Genomic DNA, 27927 nt, shown 5'->3' with positions numbered 1-27927 from the left:
GTCAACCCCTCGGCCTCTCGAACTCCTATCACCTCCTGTGCATTCTTCTTTTAAGTTCATCCATGTTTATTTGTTCGTTTGTGACCTTGATGAATATACATTATGCAGTATTTATTCAATAATTTCCTTGTACACAATGTTCTTTATTGCATTTTCATTTTTTTTCAGTTGAATTTTTATACCTTTCTTCGACCTGCATCGTGACAATGCAACGTAGAGTTGACCATGTCCAAAGATTGGTCGGTCAATGAATATTCCCACGTGGTCAAAACTTTGTCCTTGTGATTTATTTATAGTTATTGCAAATGCCAACCTGACTGGAAACTGTCGCCTATGGAGGATAAATGGCATATCTGTGTCTCCCCGCGTATCTAATTTCATTCTTGGTATTTCTACTATTTGCCCTTTTCGCTCTCCGATTAGAAGTTCACCAATCAAAATTCTAGAGTGAATTTCTCTTACAACTAACCGTGTTCCATTGCATAAACCATCTGATATTGATAAATTTCGCAATGACATTACAATTGCTCCGACTTTCAGCTGTAGATTGTGTGGTGGTAAACTTGATGGCGTTAATCCATTTAAATACTCCATCGGATATCGCAGAATAGCTTCTTCGTCAAGTGCTGCATCTGCAGTATCAATTCCTTGTAATGTTGCGTAATCTATGTTTTTTGATTCGAATATATTGCCATCCATTCTGCGTAGTATCTCTGTATTTAACTGATTAACTTCGACATTCAATGGAGCTAAGATGGCTCTGTTTGTTAATTCATCAAGTGGCAAATTTCTTGGATATAAATCGTCTATTAAATTGTTGCTTTGTATTTCTTTCTCTGGTACAAACAACTCCACTTCTCCATTACCTATATTAAGTAACCACTCTGAAAACTTTGCTGCATCCTCCTTTGCTCGCATATTTTTTTTCAAGCTTAATTTTTCAAATATACTCCAAAGTGTAGAGTATTTAATTGTTTCCTCTATTATTTGTTGTTTACCTCCTCGTTTCACAATGGGTAAAACTTGTCTGAAGTCTCCACCTAGTATTATAGTCTTCCCACCAAACGGTGATGCGTCTTCCATTATATCTTTTAACGTTCTGTCGATCAATTCTAAAGCAATTTTCGGTATCATCGAACATTCGTCCCATATAAATACATCTATACTTTGTATTTTTTTCTTCATCGTTGCATTTGTGAAAATTGTTCCTTCCTTTTGCAGTGTCAATGGTAATCCAAATGTTTTGTGCGCGGTTGTGCCATATGGTAGTAAGATGGCTGCTATACCTGTCCAAGCAACACATGCAACATTTTTTTTTTCAGATTTCAACATGTAGTACAATGCGTTGTATAAAAATGTTTTTCCTGTTCCTCCTGATCCATCGATGTAAAAGCATTTTTCTCGCTTTCTATCAGTACTTTTGTCATCCATAATATTATCAACAATTTGCGTATAAATTATTTTCTGATCGTTGTTTAATTGCTTCACCAGTTCATTGCCTTTCTTTGCAAAGGTTTCTATATTTTCCACTGTTATTTCGTCCGCTTCATTTTCGAAAATTATCTCCGGTATTGGTAAGTAAAAATCTGCACATGATCTTGCCTCAGCTCTGAGAAGATGCTCAATTGCACATAGTGCTCTATTTTCATGCTGATCCACGAAGTCTTCAGATAGTGCTTTCTTGTAAGTATTCCATAAATCTATCACGTTCGATGGCATTTCACCGATTAAATACCACACAAAAAAATGACGTAACCGTTTCGGCATAAGTATTGAAACAGCTTCGTCGAATATTTTGAAAGCTTCGTCATTTGTCGCAGTTAAACCCATATCCACTGCAGCCTCTCTAAATGTATTCCATTCTTTCCCGTTTACAGTGCGTAAATCTATAAAACTCCTTGCATTTGTCGCATGTCCAAGGATTAGTTTGAGGTGAAATCTTTCGGAATCCCTTGGTGAAACATTTGTCATTCTACTAACTACTTTACATGCATATTTTCTTTTTTTCCACGTTTTTGTTGCTTCTTGAAACGAATAGTAATCTGGCGTGTTCGCGTAAGTTATATTTCTTGCCATTTCATCTATGCTGTTCAATTCAAACCATGCAATAAGATGGGTTCTCCACTTTTTTTCATTTGTAGCGGCTTCGACTTCTCTACCTTCCTCAAACGTTGCGTATTGCTGCCCCGGTAGGTGTACAGGTAAGCGTGTGACGGCATGACTTCGTCCATGCATTGGCAGTTCTAGTATACGCCAAGCTGCTTCCATCGGTCCTACGTAACGCGAATCTACATAATCCTGTATTTCGTTGATTATTGGCTGACCATCACTCTCGCTGTTTGAATCAGTTATCTGTACTCTTGCACGATCATGTCCCTTGTGGATGTACTTGAAGACATACTTAATAGCCATTATTGACGCACAATATTCTACGTTCATGTGGCAGTCGTACTTTGCAAGTAGGTATGGATTGTGAGGCACAACCATGCTGTTGTCTACTTGGATATTTCTTCCTTCCACGCGGTTGCGGTAATAGTTTATGTCTGTATTTTTTCGTCCGCGATACTTTGGAAAACCGCCACCGCTTATATCAGTATTTTCCACTAAGTCTTTCGGAAATTTCTTTGAGCATGACTTTGTTACCGAATTCCAGCATGGTATTTTGGATGTGTGAGGGCCGTGTAGCATGTGTGATGTGACAGATTGATATAGTTGTTGATGTATTCGTTTGTATGGTATTTCTGCAGATATAAAACTGTCAATTGCTTCTGGAGTCAAAAGTTTGTCATTGTTATTTAAGATAAATAGTATGTGAGCATGCGGTAAGCCTCTTTTCTGAAATTCAACTGTGTATACGTATCCTTCAATCTTTCCAAATACTGAACCGCTTTCGATTTCCTTTAGTGCCTGTTGTAGCCGCATGTTGAATATTCGACAAGCTATTGTTGGAATGTCGTTTACAGTGGTACCTGTAGGAAAATCTTTTAATACCGTACATATTTCCGGCCACTTAGGATTACATGTCATTGTAATGAATAAATCCGGTCGTCCAACTTTCCTTGTTATTGCCATTGCATCTTGGTACTGCTGTTGCATATGTCGCATGCTGCCGGAAAATGATGATGGTAAAATCATTTGGTTCCCAAGTCTTGTTCGGTCCGACGTATTCGCTTCACTATTTGATATGTGATCAGTGATTCCTTTGTAACATTCTACACGCAATTGCTTCTGATTATTTCTTAAAAACAATAAACGCTGCGATTCAATTTTGAGATATGCGTGAATCACATAGTGTTGTGTCAATCGTCCGCTCCGCAAAAACTGATTCTGTGCTTCGCCTCGACGTAAGGCCAATCGATGTCCATAGTATTGAACAGGAGAGATTTTCTTGTTTGTTCCTACGTGTTTCATATTATAGCTCCATCCTAAATCACCGCTCGGAAATAGTAATGGAAAAGTCATTGGATCAACGTGATGCGAATATCTCGGCACATATCCAACTGCACGGTCTTGTTTTGGAAATACTTGTACTTCTATATTTTCAGATACTGCCCCGTCATCTGAAACGATCAGAGCTGCTGGCTCACCACAAGTTGGCGCATTGTACCGCCCTCTATCGTCTTCCTTGAGTGCTATAAAGTTTAATCTCACCAGGCTTTCTCCCTTAACAAATCGCTCGTACGTTGTTTTAAAATTTGCTGCATAAGGATTGATATCTATTATCAGTCTACCAATAATTTCTAACAGATTTGCTCTTCTTGCATCATTTTCTCTCAGCGCTAGCTGAGTTTGTACGTCGTAGATGTAAATTTGTCCATATCTTGGTCGGTTATTGTTTGCGGTCTCTAAACTTGTAGATATTTTGTAACTCACATCCCCGATTATTTTCATCACATATGGTCCTGAATTCCCCAGATCTGCCACGGTACAATTAAATGATGCAAACGCAAACGCGTCATTATATGATCGTATATGTTGTCTGAAGTGTCTTGATACTTCGTCATTCCCTTCTCGCAGACGTTGAAGTACATCAGGATATTCCGTTAATGGTGGTAATGTTATTTTTCCTCCATGACAGCAATTATTTGCCACCCTTCCTGTTTCATATTTGAACCTTTCTGCATTGCAATGTTTACATTTTACGTTCATTTCACCCATGTGTAGTTGTTCTGCAGTTTTAAAAGTGCCTTTTTCAATATCCCCGTTGTAACGATGCTCAGCAATGATTGATTCACTGTTCATTGCTTCTACTCGTTCTCTGTTTCTGTCTAATTCCAACCTGTCTCTGCTATCTTCTATTGTTTGGCCGAATACACACAGTTCCTTCTCCATCGATTTCAACGTATCACTGTCACTTAATATTTCATCACAAACATGAATTTCCGACACGTTATTCTTGCTTATAAGTCGTCGACACACGTTTTCGTCTGTCGTTTCATCTCGTTGTCTCTTGCTATCCACTTCAATTCCTTCTATGCTTGCTTTTCTTTTTTTCATCAATCTAAGCTTCCATTCGTTGGTTGAAAATTGGTGTTCCTTCTCTATTGATATCGATCTATCTCCTTGACTTGCTGAATTATTTTTGCTACCGCTCTGCCCGTTATTCTCCAAAATCACCTTCTTTATATTATTTTTTTCTCTATATTTGCGTTGCTGTTCACTCCGCAAAACACGTCTTTCTTTTGTGGTTAATATAGATCCTGGTCGTCCTCTTGCCTGGTTATAGGAATATTTGTTTATTATTATTCTCTGGCTTATTTGGTTATTCGCACTTACAATTTTATTTTCCTTTTTCTTTTGTGATACGTCTGACCATCCACCGTCTCCATCGCCTTGTCTGCTGGTTGAAACTCCTCCTTTCTGTTCGTTGGTTGAAAAGCCAGTATGATATTTTTTGTTCGCTTCCCTATATTTTCGCCGCTGTTCCCGTCGTCTAATTTTTCGCTCTTCTATGTCCATCACATTGGTTGGTCGTCCTCTTGATTTATTTTCCAAATCAATCATCACAATCGATTCTTCCAATTCTTCTACACCCTTCGTTGAATTATTTTTACTACCGCTCTGCCGGTTATTCTCCAAAATCACCTTCTTTATATTAATTTTTTCTCCACCTCTTTCTCTTGTCGTCAACATCGATCCTGGTCGTCCTCTCACCTAGTTATACGAATATTTGATGGATATTATTTTATGGCTTATTTCGTTCTTCTCACTTACAATTTTATTTTCCTCTTTCTTTTGTGATACTTCCGACCATCCACCATCTTCATCGCCTTGTCTGCTGCTTGAAACTCCTTCTTTCTCCATTGTCATCGTAAATCCTGGCTGTCCTTTTGACTGTTTGGTGATATATTTAGATTTACTTATTATTTGATTGTTACTTTTCATACTTATTACTCACTTTCTGAATTTTATTTTGGATCTGCAAGACATCAAAGTGTCCACTGTCTCCGTCGCCGGTGAAGAGTAGCGAGAATTGTATTTCATTTTGTGATCCGATCCGGTGCGGATGAATTTGTTCTTCGCGATACACGATTAAACATATTTTAAAAATGTCCGCAGCTGCAGCTAATTCTGCTTCTCCCCCGTATATCCCATTTTTATTCATACGTGATTTGTAATCACCAGGTGACCTAATCACAGCACCGTTTGACTCATTACCTGTAATAAAACCCGAAAATGTAGACCAATTATCCACTACATTTGAAACGATACTCAGTCTCACCTCTGCATGTCGATCTTGAGTGCCGTATACACAATACGCCAACGCGCGAAAAAGACAATTCCCGTCGGGAATCATCTTGATAATTTTCACTTGCATGGTCATTTTTTGCGCGTCAGAAACAGATACCTAGGAAGGTATTTGTCATAAACAGCCGATGATAGCTGTCAAAGGGTTTCCTAGATGCTTTTTGTTTTGTTTTCGGGATCTCACCCCACCGCCAACTTCATGCGTATACTATTGTTATTATAATCTTTTTTTTACCATTGCTATTATAATCTTTTTCTACGTTCATTTGTTTGAAACTTTTTTATTAGATAGAGAGATTTGTTTATATATATATATATTATACATTAATATAATTGAATATAAATGGAAGTAATTAAGTTAAATAATTTTATGAAATAAGAAAATAATTATTTTAAATCATTATATAAAAATGCGCGGGGACGCCCCGCATTGCGTCCGGCAGTCGATCACAGGCCGCAAGGACATGGGTCTATCACGGTCAAAGTCGTGCAAAAGGCAATTCGCGTCGTCCCTGAGTCGATCGGTGGAAGAGGGTACATGACACAAGAACGGTCGAGGTCGAGCAAAAGGCAATACGCGTCGTCCCTGGTACGATCAGTGGCAAAGGGGAATTGACACGAGCACGGTCGAGGTCAAGCAAAAGGCAATGCGCGTCGTCCCGGAGTCGATCGGCGGAAGAGGGACATGACACAAGAACGGTCGAGGTCGAGCAAAAGGCAATGCGCGTCGTCCCAGAGTCGATCCGTGGCAGTGGGGACTTGACACGAGCAGCGTCAGAGTGGAGCAGGAGGCAATGCAGGGCGTCCGGCAGTCGATTTCAGGCCGCGAGGACGTGTGACAAGCACGGTCGAAGATGCGCACGAGGTAATGCGTGTCGCCCGGAAGTCGATCCCGTTTTTCTAAATTCATGGGTGATTAATTTTCGAGTATGAAAAATATGAAATCAAATGATTAATTTTTTATCGATCTGTGTGTTTCCTTAAAACTTCCTAATAAGTTCCAATCCATTGTGTATATGTTCCGAAGTACAATCCATAAAGTACATCGAATGGCATTTTTTGAGGAAATAATATTTCCATTATCATTAATGTGAGCGAATAATGAAAAAATGTATAGGATTTTCTTAATAATTACAGTTATTTTTAAGAATTCTGATTATTGTAAAAATTTTTTCAACATTTTTTTTTTCAGAAGTAAACCGAAAATTTTGAAATGTATAAATAAAATATGAATCATATATTTATTTATCATTTTTTCATTTCAATTATTTATATATATAAACAGATGTTACATCAATATAATTCATGTTCAAAAATTAAAAATATGAAATCAAATAACTAATCATATATCCATCTGTATGTTTTCTTCAAACTTTTTAATGAGTTACAATCCATTGTGTAAATGTTCCAAATTATAATCCATAAAGCACACTAAATGGCATTGTTTGATTGAATGATATTATTATCATAATTATTGTGTGAGCGAATGATGAAAAAATGCGACTGATTTTTTTAACAATTATAGTCATTTTTGTGAAATTTATTGACTGTGAAAATTTTTTTTTTAAGATTTTCCTTTTTTTGGAGGTAAATTCAAATATATAATATACATGAATGTCATATAAATAAAAAATTTATTTGTGATTATTTTATTAAATCAATTATATATTTGTACGAATGATACATTAATATAATTGAATATAAATGGAGGCAACTGAATTAAATAATTTAATGATATGAAAAATAATTTACCTCACTAATTAATTTTTCCGAAATTAAAGAATAATTAGCTTTGAAAAATCAAAAATATGAAATTAAATATTTAATTATATATCTATGGCTGTGTTTCCTTTAAACATTTCGATAAGTTCTAATCCATTGCATAATTGTTCCAAATTACAATCCATAAAAGACATTAAATGGCATTTTTTCAATGTATACTATTTTCATCGAAATTCATATGTGAGCGTATAATTGAAAAATACAAATAATTTTTCTAATTATTATATTCATTTTCAAAAAATTTAATTGATGTAAAAATTTTTTTCTTCTTTAATTTCCCTCCTTTTAGAAGTTAATTAAAAATTATAATATACATATATAAAATATGAATGATGAATTTATTTATCATTTAATTCATTTGATCAATTATATATATATACAATTTATACAATAATATTATTGATTAGAAATAGAGGCGAATAAATTAAATGATTCAATGATTTGAAAAGAAATAATTAAAATGAATCATATTTTTTGAATTAAAAAATGATGAGATTTTGAAAATTGAAAATATCGAATAGAATAACTGATTATTCATCTATATGTATGTTTTCTTCAAACCTTATAATAAGTTATAATCCATTGTATAAATGTTCCAAATTACAATTCATAAAGTAAATCAAATGGCATTTTCTTAATAAATAATATTTTTATTTTAATTGATATGTGAGCAACTAATTAAAAAATATATAGGATTTTTTTAATAATTATATTTATTTTGAATGAATTCAATTAATGTAAAAAAATTTTTTTTGTAAATTTCCCTTTTTTGAAAAGTAAATTGAAAATTATAATAAACATACATATATATATATATATATATTATACAATAATATATTATACATCAATATAATTGAATACAAATGGAGGTAATCATGTTAAATAATTTAATAAAATGAGAAAATAATTGATTTGAATGAATTATTTTTCTTAAATTGAAGAATAATTAATTTTTGAAAATTAAAAATATGAAATTGAATAAATAATCATTTATCTATCTGTATGTTTTCGTCAAACCTTAAAATAAGTTCTCATCCATTGTAATAATGTTCCAAATTACAATTCATGAAGTAAATTAAATGGCATTTTCTTAATGAATAATATTTTTATTGCAATTGATATGTCAGTAAATGATTGAAAAATATATAGGATTTTTTTGATAATTATATTTTCTTTTAATGAATTTAATTATTGTGAAAAAAAAATTTTTTTGCCAATTTCTCTTTTTTTAAAAGTAAATTAGAAATTATAATATATATACATATATATAAATATATATATATATATATTAGGCTGATTCAAAAAAAAATGGCTAATTTTTTTTTTCAAAATCCTTACATAAAAACTTCCGAGAAGGTGTGAAAAGACGCCCGTAAAAAGCAGAGCCCTTAATATTATTATTAACCCTTCGTACCAGGTGTCTTTCGTATGACAGTCGTGATCCTTGCGATGAGAGAAAATCTCACGCTATTGCGCAAACGCGAAGAGCGAAATTTTGAATTTGCGCAGGCGCAAAGAGCGAAATTTTAAATTTGATAAACTAATGTGAAGTTATAATTCTAGTATATTTCATTGTAGTATTTTATTTTTCTTAAAGAAGATATTGTCACTCAAAATCAATTTGTAACAATACTTAGTTATCACATTTTTTTAATTTTAAAATAATAAAACAATAACTACAACAGCATAGAAACACGGAGTGACATGGAATATTTATATATCTATATATAATTTCAAATATGGCGACTGGAAACTACGGAAATAACCGAAGTATAACGAAGCCATCCGAATTGAGGTTTTTCTTATCAACGACTTGACTGAAGTGATGAGAGAAATTCTCACAGCTGTCAATAAATATTTTTTTTTGCTTTATACTTTTGAGTTTTTAAAAAAATTTTATTGACCATCATGTAAAGCATAAAATTTAGTGAAGGTAAAAAAATTTTCAATGGTCATTCCATTCGAAATTATAAAGAAAAAAAAGTTTTAAAATAAGCGTGAGAGATTCTGTCTACGCGACGGGTACGAAGGGTTAAGAGGTCGCGCATCGGGAATTTCTATTTCCCGTTTCCCGACTCAGGGACGACGCAAATTGCCTTTTGCACGACTTTGACCGTGATAGACCCATGTCCTTGCGGCCTGTGATCGACTGCCGGACGCAATGCGGGGCGTCCCCGCGCATTTTTATATAATGATTTAAAATAATTATTTTCTTATTTCATAAAATTATTTAACTTAATTACTTCCATTTATATTCAATTATATTAATGTATAATATATATATATATAAACAAATCTCTCTATCTAATAAAAAAGTTTCAAACAAATGAACGTAGAAAAAGATTATAATAGCAATGGTAAAAAAAAGATTATAATAACAATAGTATACGCATGAAGTTGGCGGTGGGGTGAGATCCCGAAAACAAAACAAAAAGCATCTAGGAAACCCTTTGACAGCTATCATCGGCTGTTTATGACAAATACCTTCCTAGGTATCTGTTTCTGACGCGCAAAAAATGACCATGCAAGTGAAAATTATCAAGATGATTCCCGACGGGAATTGTCTTTTTCGCGCGTTGGCGTATTGTGTATACGGCACTCAAGATCGACATGCAGAGGTGAGACTGAGTATCGTTTCAAATGTAGTGGATAATTGGTCTACATTTTCGGGTTTTATTACAGGTAATGAGTCAAACGGTGCTGTGATTAGGTCACCTGGTGATTACAAATCACGTATGAATAAAAATGGGATATACGGGGGAGAAGCAGAATTAGCTGCAGCTGCGGACATTTTTAAAATATGTTTAATCGTGTATCGCGAAGAACAAATTCATCCGCACCGGATCGGATCACAAAATGAAATACAATTCTCGCTACTCTTCACCGGCGACGGAGACAGTGGACACTTTGATGTCTTGCAGATCCAAAATAAAATTCAGAAAGTGAGTAATAAGTATGAAAAGTAACAATCAAATAATAAGTAAATCTAAATATATCACCAAACAGTCAAAAGGACAGCCAGGATTTACGATGACAATGGAGAAAGAAGGAGTTTCAAGCAGCAGACAAGGCGATGAAGATGGTGGATGGTCGGAAGTATCACAAAAGAAAGAGGAAAATAAAATTGTAAGTGAGAAGAACGAAATAAGCCATAAAATAATATCCATCAAATATTCGTATAACTAGGTGAGAGGACGACCAGGATCGATGTTGACGACAAGAGAAAGAGGTGGAGAAAAAATTAATATAAAGAAGGTGATTTTGGAGAATAACCGGCAGAGCGGTAGTAAAAATAATTCAACGAAGGGTGTAGAAGAATTGGAAGAATCGATTGTGATGATTGATTTGGAAAATAAATCAAGAGGACGACCAACCAATGTGATGGACATAGAAGAGCGAAAAATTAGACGACGGGAACAGCGGCGAAAATATAGGGAAGCGAACAAAAAATATCATACTGGCTTTTCAACCAACGAACAGAAAGGAGGAGTTTCAACCAGCAGACAAGGCGATGGAGACGGTGGATGGTCAGACGTATCACAAAAGAAAAAGGAAAATAAAATTGTAAGTGCGAATAACCAAATAAGCCAGAGAATAATAATAAACAAATATTCCTATAACCAGGCAAGAGGACGACCAGGATCTATATTAACCACAAAAGAAAGACGTGTTTTGCGGAGTGAACAGCAACGCAAATATAGAGAAAAAAATAATATAAAGAAGGTGATTTTGGAGAATAACGGGCAGAGCGGTAGCAAAAATAATTCAGCAAGTCAAGGAGATAGATCGATATCAATAGAGAAGGAACACCAATTTTCAACCAACGAATGGAAGCTTAGATTGATGAAAAAAAGAAAAGCAAGCATAGAAGGAATTGAAGTGGATAGCAAGAGACAACGAGATGAAACGACAGACGAAAACGTGTGTCGACGACTTATAAGCAAGAATAACGTGTCGGAAATTCATGTTTGTGATGAAATATTAAGTGACAGTGATACGTTGAAATCGATGGAGAAGGAACTGTGTGTATTCGGCCAAACAATAGAAGATAGCAGAGACAGGTTGGAATTAGACAGAAACAGAGAACGAGTAGAAGCAATGAACAGTGAATCAATCATTGCTGAGCATCGTTACAACGGGGATATTGAAAAAGGCACTTTTAAAACTGCAGAACAACTACACATGGGTGAAATGAACGTAAAATGTAAACATTGCAATGCAGAAAGGTTCAAATATGAAACAGGAAGGGTGGCAAATAATTGCTGTCATGGAGGAAAAATAACATTACCACCATTAACGGAATATCCTGATGTACTTCAACGTCTGCGAGAAGGGAATGACGAAGTATCAAGACACTTCAGACAACATATACGATCATATAATGACGCGTTTGCGTTTGCATCATTTAATTGTACCGTGGCAGATCTGGGGAATTCAGGACCATATGTGATGAAAATAATCGGGGATGTGAGTTACAAAATATCTACAAGTTTAGAGACCGCAAACAATAACCGACCAAGATATGGACAAATTTACATCTACGACGTACAAACTCAGCTAGCGCTGAGAGAAAATGATGCAAGAAGAGCAAATCTGTTAGAAATTATTGGTAGACTGATAATAGATATCAATCCTTATGCAGCAAATTTTAAAACAACGTACGAGCGATTTGTTAAGGGAGAAAGCCTGGTGAGATTAAACTTTATAGCACTCAAGGAAGACGATAGAGGGCGGTACAATGCGCCAACTTGTGGTGAGCCAGCAGCTCTGATCGTTTCAGATGACGGGGCAGTATCTGAAAATATAGAAGTACAAGTATTTCCAAAACAAGACCGTGCAGTTGGATATGTGCCGAGATATTCGCATCACGTTGATCCAATGACTTTTCCATTACTATTTCCGAGCGGTGATTTAGGATGGAGCTATAATATGAAACACGTAGGAACAAACAAGAAAATCTCTCCTGTTCAATACTATGGACATCGATTGGCCTTACGTCGAGGCGAAGCACAGAATCAGTTTTTGCGGAGCGGACGATTGACACAACACTATGTGATTCACGCATATCTCAAAATTGAATCGCAGCGTTTATTGTTTTTAAGAAATAATCAGAAGCAATTGCGTGTAGAATGTTACAAAGGAATCACTGATCACATATCAAATAGTGAAGCGAATACGTCGGACCGAACAAGACTTGGGAACCAAATGATTTTACCATCATCATTTTCCGGCAGCATGCGACATATGCAACAGCAGTACCAAGATGCAATGGCAATAACAAGGAAAGTTGGACGACCGGATTTATTCATTACAATGACATGTAATCCTAAGTGGCCGGAAATATGTACGGTATTAAAAGATTTTCCTACAGGTACCACTGTAAACGACATTCCAACAATAGCTTGTCGAATATTCAACATGCGGCTACAACAGGCACTAAAGGAAATCGAAAGCGGTTCAGTATTTGGAAAGATTGAAGGATACGTATACACAGTTGAATTTCAGAAAAGAGGCTTACCGCATGCTCACATACTATTTATCTTAAATAACAATGACAAACTTTTGACTCCAGAAGCAATTGACAGTTTTATATCTGCAGAAATACCATACAAACGAATACATCAACAACTATATCAATCTGTCACATCACACATGCTACACGGCCCTCACACATCCAAAATACCATGCTGGAATTCGGTAACAAAGTCATGCTCAAAGAAATTTCCGAAAGACTTAGTGGAAAATACTGATATAAGCGGTGGCGGTTTTCCAAAGTATCGCGGACGAAAAAATACAGACATAAACTATTACCGCAACCGCGTGGAAGGAAGAAATATCCAAGTAGACAACAGCATGGTTGTGCCTCACAATCCATACCTACTTGCAAAGTACGACTGCCACATGAACGTAGAATATTGTGCGTCAATAATGGCTATTAAGTATGTCTTCAAGTACATCCACAAGGGACATGATCGTGCAAGAGTACAGATAACTGATTCAAACAGCGAGAGTGATGGTCAGCCAATAATCAACGAAATACAGGATTATGTAGATTCGCGTTACGTAGGACCGATGGAAGCAGCTTGGCGTATACTAGAACTGCCAATGCATGGACGAAGTCATGCCGTCACACGCTTACCTGTACACCTACCGGGGCAGCAATACGCAACGTTTGAGGAAGGTAGAGAAGTCGAAGCCGCTACAAATGAAAAAAAGTGGAGAACCCATCTTATTGCATGGTTTGAATTGAACAGCATAGATGAAATGGCAAGAAATATAACTTACGCGAACACGCCAGATTACTATTCGTTTCAAGAAGCAACAAAAACGTGGAAAAAAAGAAAATATGCATGTAAAGTAGTTAGTAGAATGACAAATGTTTCACCAAGGGATTCCGAAAGATTTCACCTCAAACTAATCCTTGGACATGCGACAAATGCAAGGAGTTTTATAGATTTACGCACTGTAAACGGGAAAGAATGGAATACATTTAGAGAGGCTGCAGTGGATATGGGTTTAACTGCGACAAATGACGAAGCTTTCAAAATATTCGACGAAGCTGTTTCAATACTTATGCCGAAACGGTTACGTCATTTTTTTGTGTGGTATTTAATCGGTGAAATGCCATCGAACGTGATAGATTTATGGAATACTTACAAGAAAGCACTATCTGAAGACTTCGTGGATCAGCATGAAAATAGAGCACTATGTGCAATTGAGCATCTTCTCAGAGCTGAGGCAAGATCATGTGCAGATTTTTACTTACCAATACCGGAGATAATTTTCGAAAATGAAGCGGACGAAATAACAGTGGAAAATATAGAAACCTTTGCAAAGAAAGGCAATGAACTGGTGAAGCAATTAAACAACGATCAGAAAATAATTTATACGCAAATTGTTGATAATATTATGGATGACAAAAGTACTGATAGAAAGCGAGAAAAATGCTTTTACATCGATGGATCAGGAGGAACAGGAAAAACATTTTTATACAACGCATTGTACTACATGTTGAAATCTGAAAAAAAAAATGTTGCATGTGTTGCTTGGACAGGTATAGCAGCCATCTTACTACCATATGGCACAACCGCGCACAAAACATTTGGATTACCATTGACACTGCAAAAGGAAGGAACAATTTTCACAAATGTAACGATGAAGAAAAAAATACAAAGTATAGATGTATTTATATGGGACGAATGTTCGATGATACCGAAAATTGCTTTAGAATTGATCGACAGAACGTTAAAAGATATAATGGAAGACGCATCACCGTTTGGTGGGAAGACTATAATACTAGGTGGAGACTTCAGACAAGTTTTACCCATTGTGAAACGAGGAGGTAAACAACAAATAATAGAGGAAACAATTAAATACTCTACACTTTGGAGTATATTTGAAAAATTAAGCTTGAAAAAAAATATGCGAGCAAAGGAGGATGCAGCAAAGTTTTCAGAGTGGTTACTTAATATAGGTAATGGAGAAGTGGAGTTGTTTGTACCAGAGAAAGAAATACAAAGCAACAATTTAATAGACGATTTATATCCAAGAAATTTGCCACTTGATGAATTAACAAACAGAGCCATCTTAGCTCCATTGAATGTCGAAGTTAATCAGTTAAATACAGAGATACTACGCAGAATGGATGGCAATATATTCGAATCAAAAAACATAGATTACGCAACATTACAAGGAATTGATACTGCAGATGCAGCACTTGACGAAGAAGCTATTCTGCGATATCCGATGGAGTATTTAAATGGATTAACGCCATCAAGTTTACCACCACACAATCTACAGCTGAAAGTCGGAGCAATTGTAATGTCATTGCGAAATTTATCAATATCAGATGGTTTATGCAATGGAACACGGTTAGTTGTAAGAGAAATTCACTCTAGAATTTTGATTGGTGAACTTCTAATCGGAGAGCGAAAAGGGCAAATAGTAGAAATACCAAGAATGAAATTAGATACGCGGGGAGACACAGATATGCCATTTATCCTCCATAGGCGACAGTTTCCAGTCAGGTTGGCATTTGCAATAACTATAAATAAATCACAAGGACAAAGTTTTGACCACGTGGGAATATTCATTGACCGACCAATCTTTGGACATGGTCAACTCTACGTTGCATTGTCACGATGCAGGTCGAAGAAAGGTATAAAAATTCAACTGAAAAAAAATGAAAATGCAATAAAGAACATTGTGTACAAGGAAATTATTGAATAAATACTGCATAATGTATATTCATCAAGGTCACAAACGAACAAATAAACATGGATGAACTTAAAAGAAGAATGCACAGGAGGTGATAGGAGTTCGAGAGGCCGAGGGGTTGACCCCCTCTACTAACTCCACCGGGACCTCATACGAAGAAGGAAAAAAAAGTACTGTATAGAGGAGAAAAGAAGCGAAAGTGAAAGAAAAAGGAGGAGAGAATACAAATGAAAGGAATACAAAATCAGCAACGAAAGGAAAACCAGCAAGAATATAAAAATCACTGAAAAAATGAACAACAGAGAAAAGAGAAAGAAAAGCCAAGAGGAGCAAGAAGATGCAAAAATAGGTAGCAGCATAAAACGATAAAGAGGAAATAAAGCACAACGTATGGAAATTTAAACAATCGCGATTTGTAATTGGATGTTCAAATACATAAATCATTTCCACTAAGTATTTTCTTATTTTGTGATTATTCAGATGTAAATTCACACGTGTCGGTCATTTGGTGAAAAAGCCGCAACGCATACAATGAAATAGAAACTTGTGAAAAAATAAAAGTTAGCCTATGAAATTAGGAAACAAATAGTAAGATTAGAAAAAAGATATAAGGATGTATTGACTGAGTTGAAGGTGAGAAAAAAATGTAAATTATCAGAAATAAAAAAATGATAAAAGTACAAATTTGTTGATGTAAAATTGCAAATATTTCTACGATATTCATACCATATTAAATTTCTAGATAAATAAAAGAAATATATAAGTACATATCTATTATACCTATACATGCAACAACAAAATTAATTACAAATAATTATATTCCGACATTTGACAGTTCAAATGAAACACCGTAGCTAATAAAAAGAAGCAAAAAAATAAGAATAGGTGAGCGCTACCCAGTTTAGTGATATTTTGTTTTGTAAACAGATAAATTAAATCAAACATGCCGAACAAAGTAAGTATATCATTGGAAATATGAATGAATAAATAGCAAAGTAAGCAGTATGATAAAATTAATGAAAATTTCTCGAAACAGGACAGCGACGATGTTTTGCAGCGGTCGAGCGAGAAAATACCAGGTGAAGCATATCGATATAATATAATAGTATGTAAATCCAAATTCAACTCGGCAGACCAAAGAGCCGGACGCTTTTTGAGAATCATTACCAGTGAATTCTACAGCTGGCCATTAAAAATGGAAAAATAATTACTTATATACAATCATTTGTCAAAGAAAGAAAAAAATATCGACATTTGAAAATACAGTCAAACACGTATGAATCCCTAAGCAAATAATTTAACGCCTATTTTACCAAAACAAGATGACGGATTAGATGATCTGCTGTGCGCAGCAGCAGAAGCAGCAGAGGAGGAGCTGTTGCTTGAGACGAACGACGAAGAGTGGTCCGTCTATGTATGGTAAATGAAAATTATACAAGGAAATGTAAAGAAAATGATAAAAAATTCATCATTCCACAGCAAAAACATCCCGAAGTCCCAAAAACGAAAGAGGTCAACTTCGAACTAAATTTCAAGTAAAAAATGTAAAATAAATTTATTTGAAAAGAAAAAAGGATTGATATCAATTATTTGTACATTATAAACCAGACACAGTATATCTATATGTAAAGCCTATCCAACACAAAACTCGATTCAAGAGAAGAAGTTTCTAGAAAGAAACAAAACTCATGGAAAAACAAAAGACCAATACAAAACAAACAACTTCGATTATTGAAGACATCAGTTCGTTGTTGTTCTCCGGCCGGCACGCACGCCGGCCGGGGCCTATCCTATACTCCCCAACTCCTCAAATCCTCGACTAATCAATTACACAATTGCACAACTCTTCAATTCCCTCAAGAGCCCTTCTAAATATTGGTCAATAATGTGTGCAACAACTCGACATCGTTCAAAGAAAAATGATAATCGACTGAGAGCCCGAAGGAGGTACGTGACCAGGACTCCGTATTCACAGCTCAACATCAGTCCGCACAATGGGATCTCAACGGTCCAAGGAGCTGCGCCCGCATCTTGCTCCACCTTGATGGCAACGAATGTAAGCTCTTTGAGAAGTTTGTTAATTAATGAAAAATAATTCAATTCTATTTTGAAAGATCCATAAAAGACAAGCCAACAAGCCTACGCCGTTTGAAGAAAAACGGTAACCGACCGAGAGCCCGAAGAAGATATGTGACCAGGGCTCCACATTCACGGCTCAACATCGGTCCGCACAATGGGATCTCAACGTTCCAAGGAGCTGCGCTCATCTTGCTCCGCCTTGATGGCAACGAATGTAAGCTCTTTAAAAAGTTTATTAACTATTGAGAAATAATTCAATTCTATTTTGAAAGACCCGTAAAAGAAGAAGAGATTGTGTTTCAAAATTTGCTTTCCTACAATTATTATTTTGTGCTACTGGTCTCCATTTTGTCAGTTTGATCTTCTGCGTTGTACCTAACAATCGCCCCGAGTGTTGCCCTATAATTAAAAGAGAATGATTTTTAAGATAGGCTTGTTCTTTTACGGGTCTTTCGAAATAGAATTGAATTATTTCTCAATAATTAATAAACTTTTCAGAGCTTACATTCGTTACCATGAAGGCGAAGCAAGATAGGCGAAGCTCCTTGGACCGTTAAGATCCCATTGCGCGGACCGAAGAAAGTACGTATTCACGGCTCAACATCGGTCCGCGCAATGGGATCTTAACGGTTCAAGGAACTGTGCCCGCATCTTGGTTCGCCTTGATGACAACGAATGTAAGCTCTTTGAAAAGTTTGTTAATTAATGAAAAATAATTCAATTATAATTCCGTAAAAAATCAAGCCTATCTTAAAAATCATTCTCTTTTGATTATAGGGCAACGCTCGGGGCGATTGTTAGGTACAACGCAGAAGATCAAGTTGACCGAAACCCGATTCCAACTAAGCATTAGGTACAACGCAGAAAATCAAACTGACTGAAACCCGATTTCGACTAATAAAGCGTTACCCCGCATCGAACCTACAAAATGGAGACCAGCTGTACAAAATAATGATTGCAAGAAAGCAATTTTTGAAACACAATTTCATGTAATCTTTGTGTTATTCCAATATAGAAAATCTATTTTACTTTTTTTTTGTCTTTCATTTAATTAGCTTTATTCCTTCATAAAGTAAGTATAGGTTAACCTACGCATGTCAAGAAAGTACAAAAATCTTTAAAAACTTGATCAGCCGTAGCTTCTGCATTAATAACCAAGATCGGAGCTGATAAAGAAAAAAAGGTTTGTTTTATCAACCAATCCTCATGAACCTCCTGAATAGTTCTGAGGAGCTCTAAAGAAATGTTCGATTCTTCCTCACGAGAACGGGAACTGACTCGGGCTAAAATAGTTTCTGGGGAAACTCGCAAATAGACAATTGAATCTACTCTGAGCTCAGACGAGCGAAAGCGAATATCGAAATTTTTCATCAATCAATGAAATTCGAAGTCAACTTCGAACTAAATTTAGAATGAAAAATGTTGAATAAATTTATTTGAAAAAACAAAGGATTGATATGAATTATTTGTACTTATAAATCAGACGCAGTAGACTCTATATCTCTATACGTAGATATACGTAAAAAAATCTGAAAATAATAACTATAGCAAAATAAGTCGCCGGATGCAATTGGGGTTGCATGGCATCGGGAGTTTTGTACATGTGAGTGGATTCGTTTACGAAAATAATCTGAGCAGACCTACATTGGGAGCCAATAGCAGTGTCGGGTTGATCGGAAACAACCGACTAGACAATGCGTAAGGAAATGGTGAGGCGCGAAGCGCGCAGGGGCGAAGCCCCTAGTACAATAATATAATCAAATAAAAATACATTTTTTTATATACATATATTATACATCATTGTTATTATAATCTTTTTCTACGTTCATTTGTTTGAAACTTTTTTATTAGATAGAGAGATTTGTTTATATATATATATTATACATTAATATAATTGGATATAAATGGAAGTAATTAAGTTAAATAATTTTATGAAATAAGAAAATAATTATTTTAAATCATTACATAAAAATGCCCGGGGACGCCCCGCATTGCGTCCGGCAGTCGATCACAGGCCGCAAGGACATGGGTCTATCACGGTCAAAGTCGTGCAAAAGGCAATTCGCGTCGTCCCTGAGTCGATCGGTGGAAGAGGGTACATGACACAAGAACGGTCGAGGTCGAGCAAAAGGCAATACGCGTCGTCCCTGGTACGATCAGTGGCAAAGGGGAATTGACACGAGCACGGTCGAGGTCGAGCAAAAGGCAAAGCGCGTCGTCCCGGAGTCGATCCGTGGCAGTGGGGACTTGACACGAGCAGCGTCAGAGTGGAGCAGGAGGCAATGCAGGGCGTCCGGCAGTCGATTTCAGGCCGCGAGGACGTGTGACAAGCACGGTCGAAGATGCGCACGAGGTAATGCGTGTCGCCCGGAAGTCGATCCCGTTTTTCTAAATTCATGGGTGATTAATTTTCGAGTAAGAAAAATATGAAATCAAATGATTAATTTTTTATCGATCTGTGTGTTTCCTTAAAACTTCCTAATAAGTTCCAATCCATTGTGTATATGTTCCGAAATACAATCCATAAATTACATCGAATGGCATTTTTTGAGGAAATAATATTTCCATTATCGTTAATGTGAGCGAATAATGAAAAAATGTATAGGATTTTCTTAATAATTACAGTTATTTTTAAGAATTCTGATTATTGTAAAAATTTTTTCAACATTTTTTTTTTTCAGAAGTAAACCGAAAATTTTGAAATGTATAAATAAAATATGAATCATAAATTTATTTATCATTTTTTCATTTTAATTAATTATATATATAAACAGATGTTACATCAATATAATTCATGTTCAAAAATTAAAAATATGAAATCAAATAACTAATCATATATCCATCTGTATGTTTTCTTCAAACTTTTTAATGAGTTACAATCCATTGTGTAAATGTTCCAAATTATAATCCATAAAGTACACTAAATGGCATTGTTTGATTGAATGATATTATTATCATAATTATTGTTCGAGCGAATAATGAAAAAATGCGACTGATTTTTTTAACAATTATAGTCATTTTTGTGAAATTTATTGACTGTGAAAATTTTTTTTTTAAGATTTTCCTTTTTTTGGAGGTAAATTCAAATATATAATATACATGAATGTCATATAAATAAAAAATTTATTTGTGATTATTTTATTAAATCAATTATATATTTGTACGAATGATACATTAATATAATTGAATATAAATGGAGGCAACTGAATTAAATAATTTAATGATATGAAAAATAATTTACCTCACTTATTGATTTTTCCGAAATTAAAGAATAATTAGCTTTGAAAAATCAAAAATATGAAATTAAATATTTAATTATATATCTATGTCTGTGTTTCCTTTAAACATTTCAATAAGTTCTAATCCACTGCATAATTGTTCTAAATTACAATCCATAAAAGACATTAAACGGCATTTTTTCAATGTATACTATTTTCATCGAAATTCATATGTGAGCGAATAATTGAAAAATACAAATAATTTTTCTAATTATTATATTCATTTTCAAAAAATTTAATTGATGTGAAAATTTTTTTCTCCTTTAATTTCCCTCCTTTTAGAAGTTAATTAAAAATTATAATATACATATATAAAATATGAATAATGAATTTATTTATCATTTAATTCATTTGATCAATTATATATATATACAATTTATACAATAATATTATTGATTAAAAATGTAGGCGAATAAATTAAATGATTCAATGATTTGAAGAGAAATAATCAAAATGAATCATATTTTCTGAATTAAAAAATGATAAGATTTTGAAAATTGAAAATATCGAATAGAATAACTGATTATTCATCTATATGTATGTTTTCTTCAAACCTTATAATAAGTTATAATCCATTGTATAAATGTTCCAAATTACAATTCACAAAGTAAATTAAATGGCATTTTCTTAATGAATAATATTTTTATTTCAATTGATATGTGAGCAAATAATTAAAAAATATGTAGGATTTTTTAAATGATTATATTTATTTTTAATGAATTCAATTAATGTAAAAAAATTTTTTTTGTAAATTTCCCTTTTTTGAAAAGTAAATCAAAAATTATAATATACATACATATATATATATATTAGGGTGCTTTTTTTCTGGACTATATTTTTTTTTTTTCGGTCCCATCGTGAAATTTTGTTGGAAATACAACAAAAAAAATTCCCTGAAAGATTGAGCCCTTAATATTAATATTAAGTGCTCGCCCAAGGCATGTAAAGATTTCCCGCTTAAAATACACGTAAACTTCAATTTTTTTCTTTAAAACATCTACAGTTCAGAGGCATTCTATGGTGTAGTCTAGAACGTCAGCAGGTTTTCTTCGGAGTGAAATGCTCTACAAAGTGCTCATTGCGGTGAAGTCGTACGGGCCACCCAAACCCAATTTTTTCATGAAATTCTTGTCTTTTTGCCCGTATCTCGTAAATAACAGGAGCTACAAAAAAAAAATATTCAACAAATTTGTAGGTAATTTTTGTAGAGCATTTCATTCCGAAGAAAACCTACTGACGTCCTAGACTACACCATAGAATGCCTCTGAACTGTAGATGTTTCAAAGAAAAAAATTGAAGTTTACGTGTATTTCAAGCGGGAAATCTTTACATGCCTTGGGCGAGCACTTAATATTAATATTAAGGGCTCAATCTTTCAGGGATTTTTTTTTGTTGTATTTCCAACAAAATTTCACGATAGGACCGAAAAAAAAAAAATATAGTCAAAAAAAAAGCACCCTAATATATATATATATATTATACAATAATATATTATACATCAATATAATTGAATACAAATGGAGGTAATTAAGTTAAATAATTCAACAAAATGAGAAAATAATTAATTTAAATAAATTATTTTTCTTAAATTGAAGAATAATTTATTTTTACAAATTAAAAATATGAAATCAAATAAATAATCCTTTATCTGTCTGTATGTTTTCTTTGAACCTTATAATAAGTTCTAATCCATTGTATAAATTGATATTTAATACTGGTGTTTGGTGAGAGTATGTATGGATAAACTGTTCGTTGTTACAATTAACGTTTATTACATATATACATACTAGCAACCCATCCCGGCTTCGCACGGGCATATAATAATATAATAAAAGAAAATACACAATGTTTACAGTGAGTTTCCAGAAAAATAACATTTATATTATTACTTAATATTATTATATGCCCGTGCGAAGCCGGGATGGGCTGCTAGTTAAATTATAAAGTTTTGATCAATGAAGCACAAATAAGTAAAAAACAGGATTAATTTCACTGTATTATCTTCATTATAATATGAATGCAATTTACACTTCAGTCTAAGTAACACGTGGCCGGCTATGCTAACACCAAAAATTTAAAAAGTGGAAAGAATTGAATTGTACGGTATTTCGTTCACTACAAAATGAATTTAATTAATTTTATAGCGTCAACAACACGTGGTAATTATGCTGTTAAAATGTAGCTTATATGACACGTTCGTAGATTTACCATAGCAGCGCCATCTACTGATTACTTACTAAACCCAGTCGAAAGGTATCGACATCTATTAGAATCATTTGGAGTTAACAGATAATTGTGACTGTCAAATAATAACAGACAAATAATTAGCAATAAATTAAAATTGCGACTATAATTTGAGATTTAAACTATCCTATCTCTCAAGTTGGATCGAACTGCACATGGTGTGCGTATTTTATTATAATCGGTTAAGTGTTTTAGGAGTCCATTGAGGACAAACATTGTGACACGAGATTTATATATATTAAGATATTATAATCGTTAATTTACTTTCAAAAAAAGAGAAATTTGAAAACAAAAAATTGTTTCTCACAATAATTCAATTCATTAAAAATAAATAAAATTATTGAAAAAATTCTATATATTCTTTAATTATTTGCTCACATATTGATTAAAATAAAAATATTATTCATCAAGAAAATGCCATTTAATTTACTTTCGGAACTGTAATTTGAAACATTTATACAATGGGTTAGAACTTATTATAAGGTTTAAAGAAAACATACAGATAGATAAATGATTATTTATTTAATTTCATATTTTTAATTTTTGAAAATAAATTATTCTTCAATTTAAGAAAAATAATTTATTTAAATTAATTATTTTCTCATTTTATTGAATTATTTAACTTAATTACCTCCATTTGTATTCAATTATATTATTGTGTAATATATATATGTGTATAAAAAATGTATTTTCTATTTAATTATATTAATGTATAATATATATATATATATATATATATATATATATATATATATATATATACATATATTGTAACGTGGCATTTTTGATGCCCGTTACAAGGGGCTCTTTGAACCCTGGGCGGAACCAAAATTTAGGAATTTTCGCAATTGAGTCGCGAAGTTTTTGAAAAAGAGCGCCAGGACTAGAGTCACGCATCCGAAACTACGAGAGGGGACACTTTAGCGACCAGTGTAAGATATTTCAGTTTTTTTTGTTTTTTTTATTTTTTGAGCTACAACGGCATCAGGCAAGAAGTCGACACCGATTTCGAGGAAAGTGCGGAATGGCGGACTAGCAACAACTGCGAAGGAAGGATGTCGAGGCTGCGGAGGGGGAGCCGACGCAGATCCCCGCATCGCGGGAATCCAAGGTGGACGCGATTCCCGCTGGCGGCCGGCGCGCCGCAGCCTCTTCCCCTTCACCCCGCCAACAATTGACCAGCGAACTTGCGACGGACCGACTAGCGACGAGGGAGCACCGTGCTCACCGCCAAGACATCATGGAGCTGCGCGGAGGACAAGATTGCGAGCTAGCTTTAAGTTCTGCGCAGCGATGCTATCGAAGGTGCGCGTCGAGTTGCGCGATCGACGAAATCGATGACGGATCGATTATTGCGTATGCTTGGGGGTATGACGTCACGTATGGGATAGCGTATCGAGATCCGTGTTGCGGCAGATCGTAGGTTTTTGAAATCACTCTAGTTCTGGCGGTCGTGATTAGTAGTCGCGTTTTGGGGGAGTTCCGCGAAGCAATGGAGTCGCCCAAAAATCGCGAAGGGAATGGAAAGGGGGTTGCAAGGATGTAGAAGGTAAGCGCTGCTTCTATCCCCGCGATTGAATTTCGAGCATAATTGTGAAAAGGCTTGCCGAGTAACGGATAGCCGTTTTGGATTTGCGTTGTAGAAAAGTACTCGAAATTCTTTTGCCGATTCTCTTGCTTGATGACCGTAGCCTGAGTCCGCGAGTTAGAGTAAAGTAAATTTTCAGTTTCTGAAAAAGTTGAGTAGCGTCACGGGTTTTAGTTGAATCTTTCTCGTTAGTGAAATCAAGTATAGCCGAATTTCGCTGTATCGGGTCGAGCCGCGTTATCGTTTTCTTTTTGTGTCACCTCTCGAGTAGGTCGGGAAGCACCGAATTGGAGTGCTCGGATTAGCGGGTAACGTTTTGAAGGATTTTGAAAAGAATTACGTTCGGATGCGTTGCGATTGCGTATAGTTTAGGTTACGTTTAGTTGCGCCTGCATTGAGTTCCGTACCCGTTATTTAAGATAATGTAGTTTGAGTTGTGTTACTTTGAGCTTGTGTTTAGTTGAAGTTAAATATAGTGGTGCTTACACTTAGTTAAGTTTACGTTTAGTTAAGATAGTGTTTAGTCGAGGTTAGGCGATGTATAGTCGAAATTGCCGTTGCGTTGCGCAGCAGTTGAGACGAGAAGTTTGAGCATGGTGTTTTAAGTTGCGAGACCTGACGGTGCACCGTTGAATGGCGATTTTGTGATCGTTGAGTGACGTTTTGAGAATTGCGTATGAGGACGTTGCAATCGTCGAGTGACGTTTTAGTTAGGGAGCCGCGAGCTCATTAAAGTAAGAAATAGAGTAGGGTACGTGTAATTCTATGTTTAGTTTTAGACTCGCGATGAGCGATTTTTGAATTATATTTTTTTTTGTTTTGTATCACCGCTATTGTGAAATATAAGATTTTATTTTACTTTTGTTAAATAGCGGGTGTATTTCGAGTGTCTCTCTCTCTCTCCAAAAATTACCCCTCCCCTCTCCGCGGTACTGAACTATCGAGCATATGCCCGAGGAATAGCGTATTAATGATTTCGAGGCGTGTTAATCACGCCAGGCGCCCAACAAAAACTTTGCGATATTGTTTTAGATCCAGGGTACATCGTGGACGCCAAATTATTGTGCACGCGGTAAGTTCTCGGTCATTTTCTCCGAGTGACCGAGGTGCAGAAAAATCCACGTCACAATATATATATATATATATTATAATGTTTAATTTACTTTCAAAAAAAGAGAAATTTGTAAAAAAATTTTACCTGTTTCATTAAATTATTTAATTTTATTTATGGGTTTGAAATTTATATTTTATTGTTTTTTATTATAAATTATATTAAAAATTTAATTATTTAAGTTTAAATCAATAAAAGATTTAAAACTTTTATATTATGTTTTCAAGACATAAACTTATTCAAGTTCATTGATTTGTAGGGTTAATTTAATTTAATAAATAGTCTCATATTTTTGTTAATATAGGATATATTAAAAAATAAAAGAAGTACACTAATGTTAAAATTTGTCTAACAATAATAAATGGATTCTCTACAGGTCTTATTCCAATTCGTGTTAGTATTAATACAATTCTAATAAATATTCAAAATAGAAATTGTCTGAATGGATAAAAATTTAATCCTTTAAAATTTATTATTTTATAAAAAGGTATAATTAATAAGACTCAAATAGATATTAAAAGAAGAATTACTCCTCCTAATTTATTAGGGATAGATCGTAGGATTGCATATGCAAATAAAAAATATCATTCAGGTTTAATATGAGGTGGGGTAGTTATAGGATTAGCAGGGGCAAAATTGTCTGGGTCTCCTAATATATTGGGATTTATTAAAATAATATAAATTAAAATAAAGTATATTAAAATGAATCCTACAATGTCTTTTAATGAAAAGTATGGTTGAAATGGTATTTTGTCAATATCACTATTAGTTCCTAAAGGATTTCTTGATCCTGTACAATGGAGAAATATTAAATGAATAATTGTTATTATAATAATAATGAAAGGAATAATAAAATGAAGAGTAAAATATCGTGTTAGTGTAGCATTATTAATAGAAAATCTTCCTCATAATCATTGTACTAAGAATTCTCCTAAATACGGAATAGCTGAAAGGAGGTTTGTGATTACAGTGGCTCCTCAAAAAGATATTTGCCCTCAAGGTAAGACGTATCCTAAAAATGCAGCTGCTATAGTTAATAATAACATTATTGTTCCTGTCATTCAAGTTGGTTTAAAGTTGAATGATCCAAAAAATATTCCGCGTCCGATATGTAAATATATACAGATGAAAAATATAGAAGCACCATTTGCATGTAAATTTTTGATTATTCAACCATTATTAATATCTCGGTAAATATGAATAATTCTATTAAATGCTATTTGAATATTAGGTGTATAATGTATAGCTAAAAAAATACCTGTAATTAGTTGGGTTACTAAACATAATCCTAACAATGAACCAAAATTTCATATTGAATTAATATTCGATGGTGTTGGTAAATCTACTAAAGATCTATTTATAATTTTTAATAAACTGTTTTTTAAACGTAAAGGTAACATTAGAAAGTTTTTCGTAAAGGTCCTAAACTGATATTAGAAATTTTTAGAACAATAATTAGTGTAATAAATAAATAGTTTATTATTATAAATGAAATAATGAAATATGGTTTATTAAATAATTTATTTAATGATATTTTAATTGATATACTTTTATTCAGTTCAATATAAGGGAATTTTATTGTATCTTCAAATATAAAATTTATTTTATTATAATTAATTATTAATATAAATATTAAAACAATTATGATAATATTTATTATTATTCATTTGTTAAAAAGAAATTTTACAGTTGAGATTAATCTTGATACATAAATAAAAATAATTGATAATCTTCTTAAAAAAACTGAAAAAATTATATATGAGTATCAAAATCTTATATTTAACATTCCTGATGTTACAGAAATTAAAGATGTTTGGATTAGTAAGATTAATCCTATTGTAAATGGAGTTTTTGTTGAATATATTATTATAGTGTTGATT

The 27927-nt window shown here is 33.9% G+C and overlaps 2 protein-coding genes and 2 pseudogenes across 2 annotated transcripts; 1 reads left to right on the top strand and 3 right to left on the bottom strand.

The window, feature by feature from the left end:
* Positions 1-111: 111 nt before the first annotated feature.
* Positions 112-4332, bottom strand: LOC124302821 (uncharacterized). The gene has a single exon (XM_046759386.1). It carries the CDS (start codon positions 4330-4332, stop codon positions 112-114), a length of 4221 nt encoding a protein of 1406 aa, XP_046615342.1.
* On the bottom strand, positions 2855-27447 carry LOC124302624 (cytochrome b-like; annotated as a pseudogene).
* On the top strand, positions 11539-15759 carry LOC124302820 (uncharacterized). The gene has a single exon (XM_046759384.1). It carries the CDS (start codon positions 11539-11541, stop codon positions 15757-15759), a length of 4221 nt encoding a protein of 1406 aa, XP_046615340.1.
* Positions 27282-27908, bottom strand: LOC124302819 (uncharacterized; annotated as a pseudogene).
* Between the last annotated feature and the right edge of the window lie 19 nt (positions 27909-27927).

This window comes from Neodiprion virginianus, chromosome 4 (assembly GCF_021901495.1).
Source record: "Neodiprion virginianus isolate iyNeoVirg1 chromosome 4, iyNeoVirg1.1, whole genome shotgun sequence".
Classification (NCBI taxonomy): domain Eukaryota; kingdom Metazoa; phylum Arthropoda; class Insecta; order Hymenoptera; family Diprionidae; genus Neodiprion; species Neodiprion virginianus.
The sequence above is the reverse complement of the archived record's forward strand: the minus strand, read 5'-3'. Positions and strand labels throughout refer to the sequence as shown.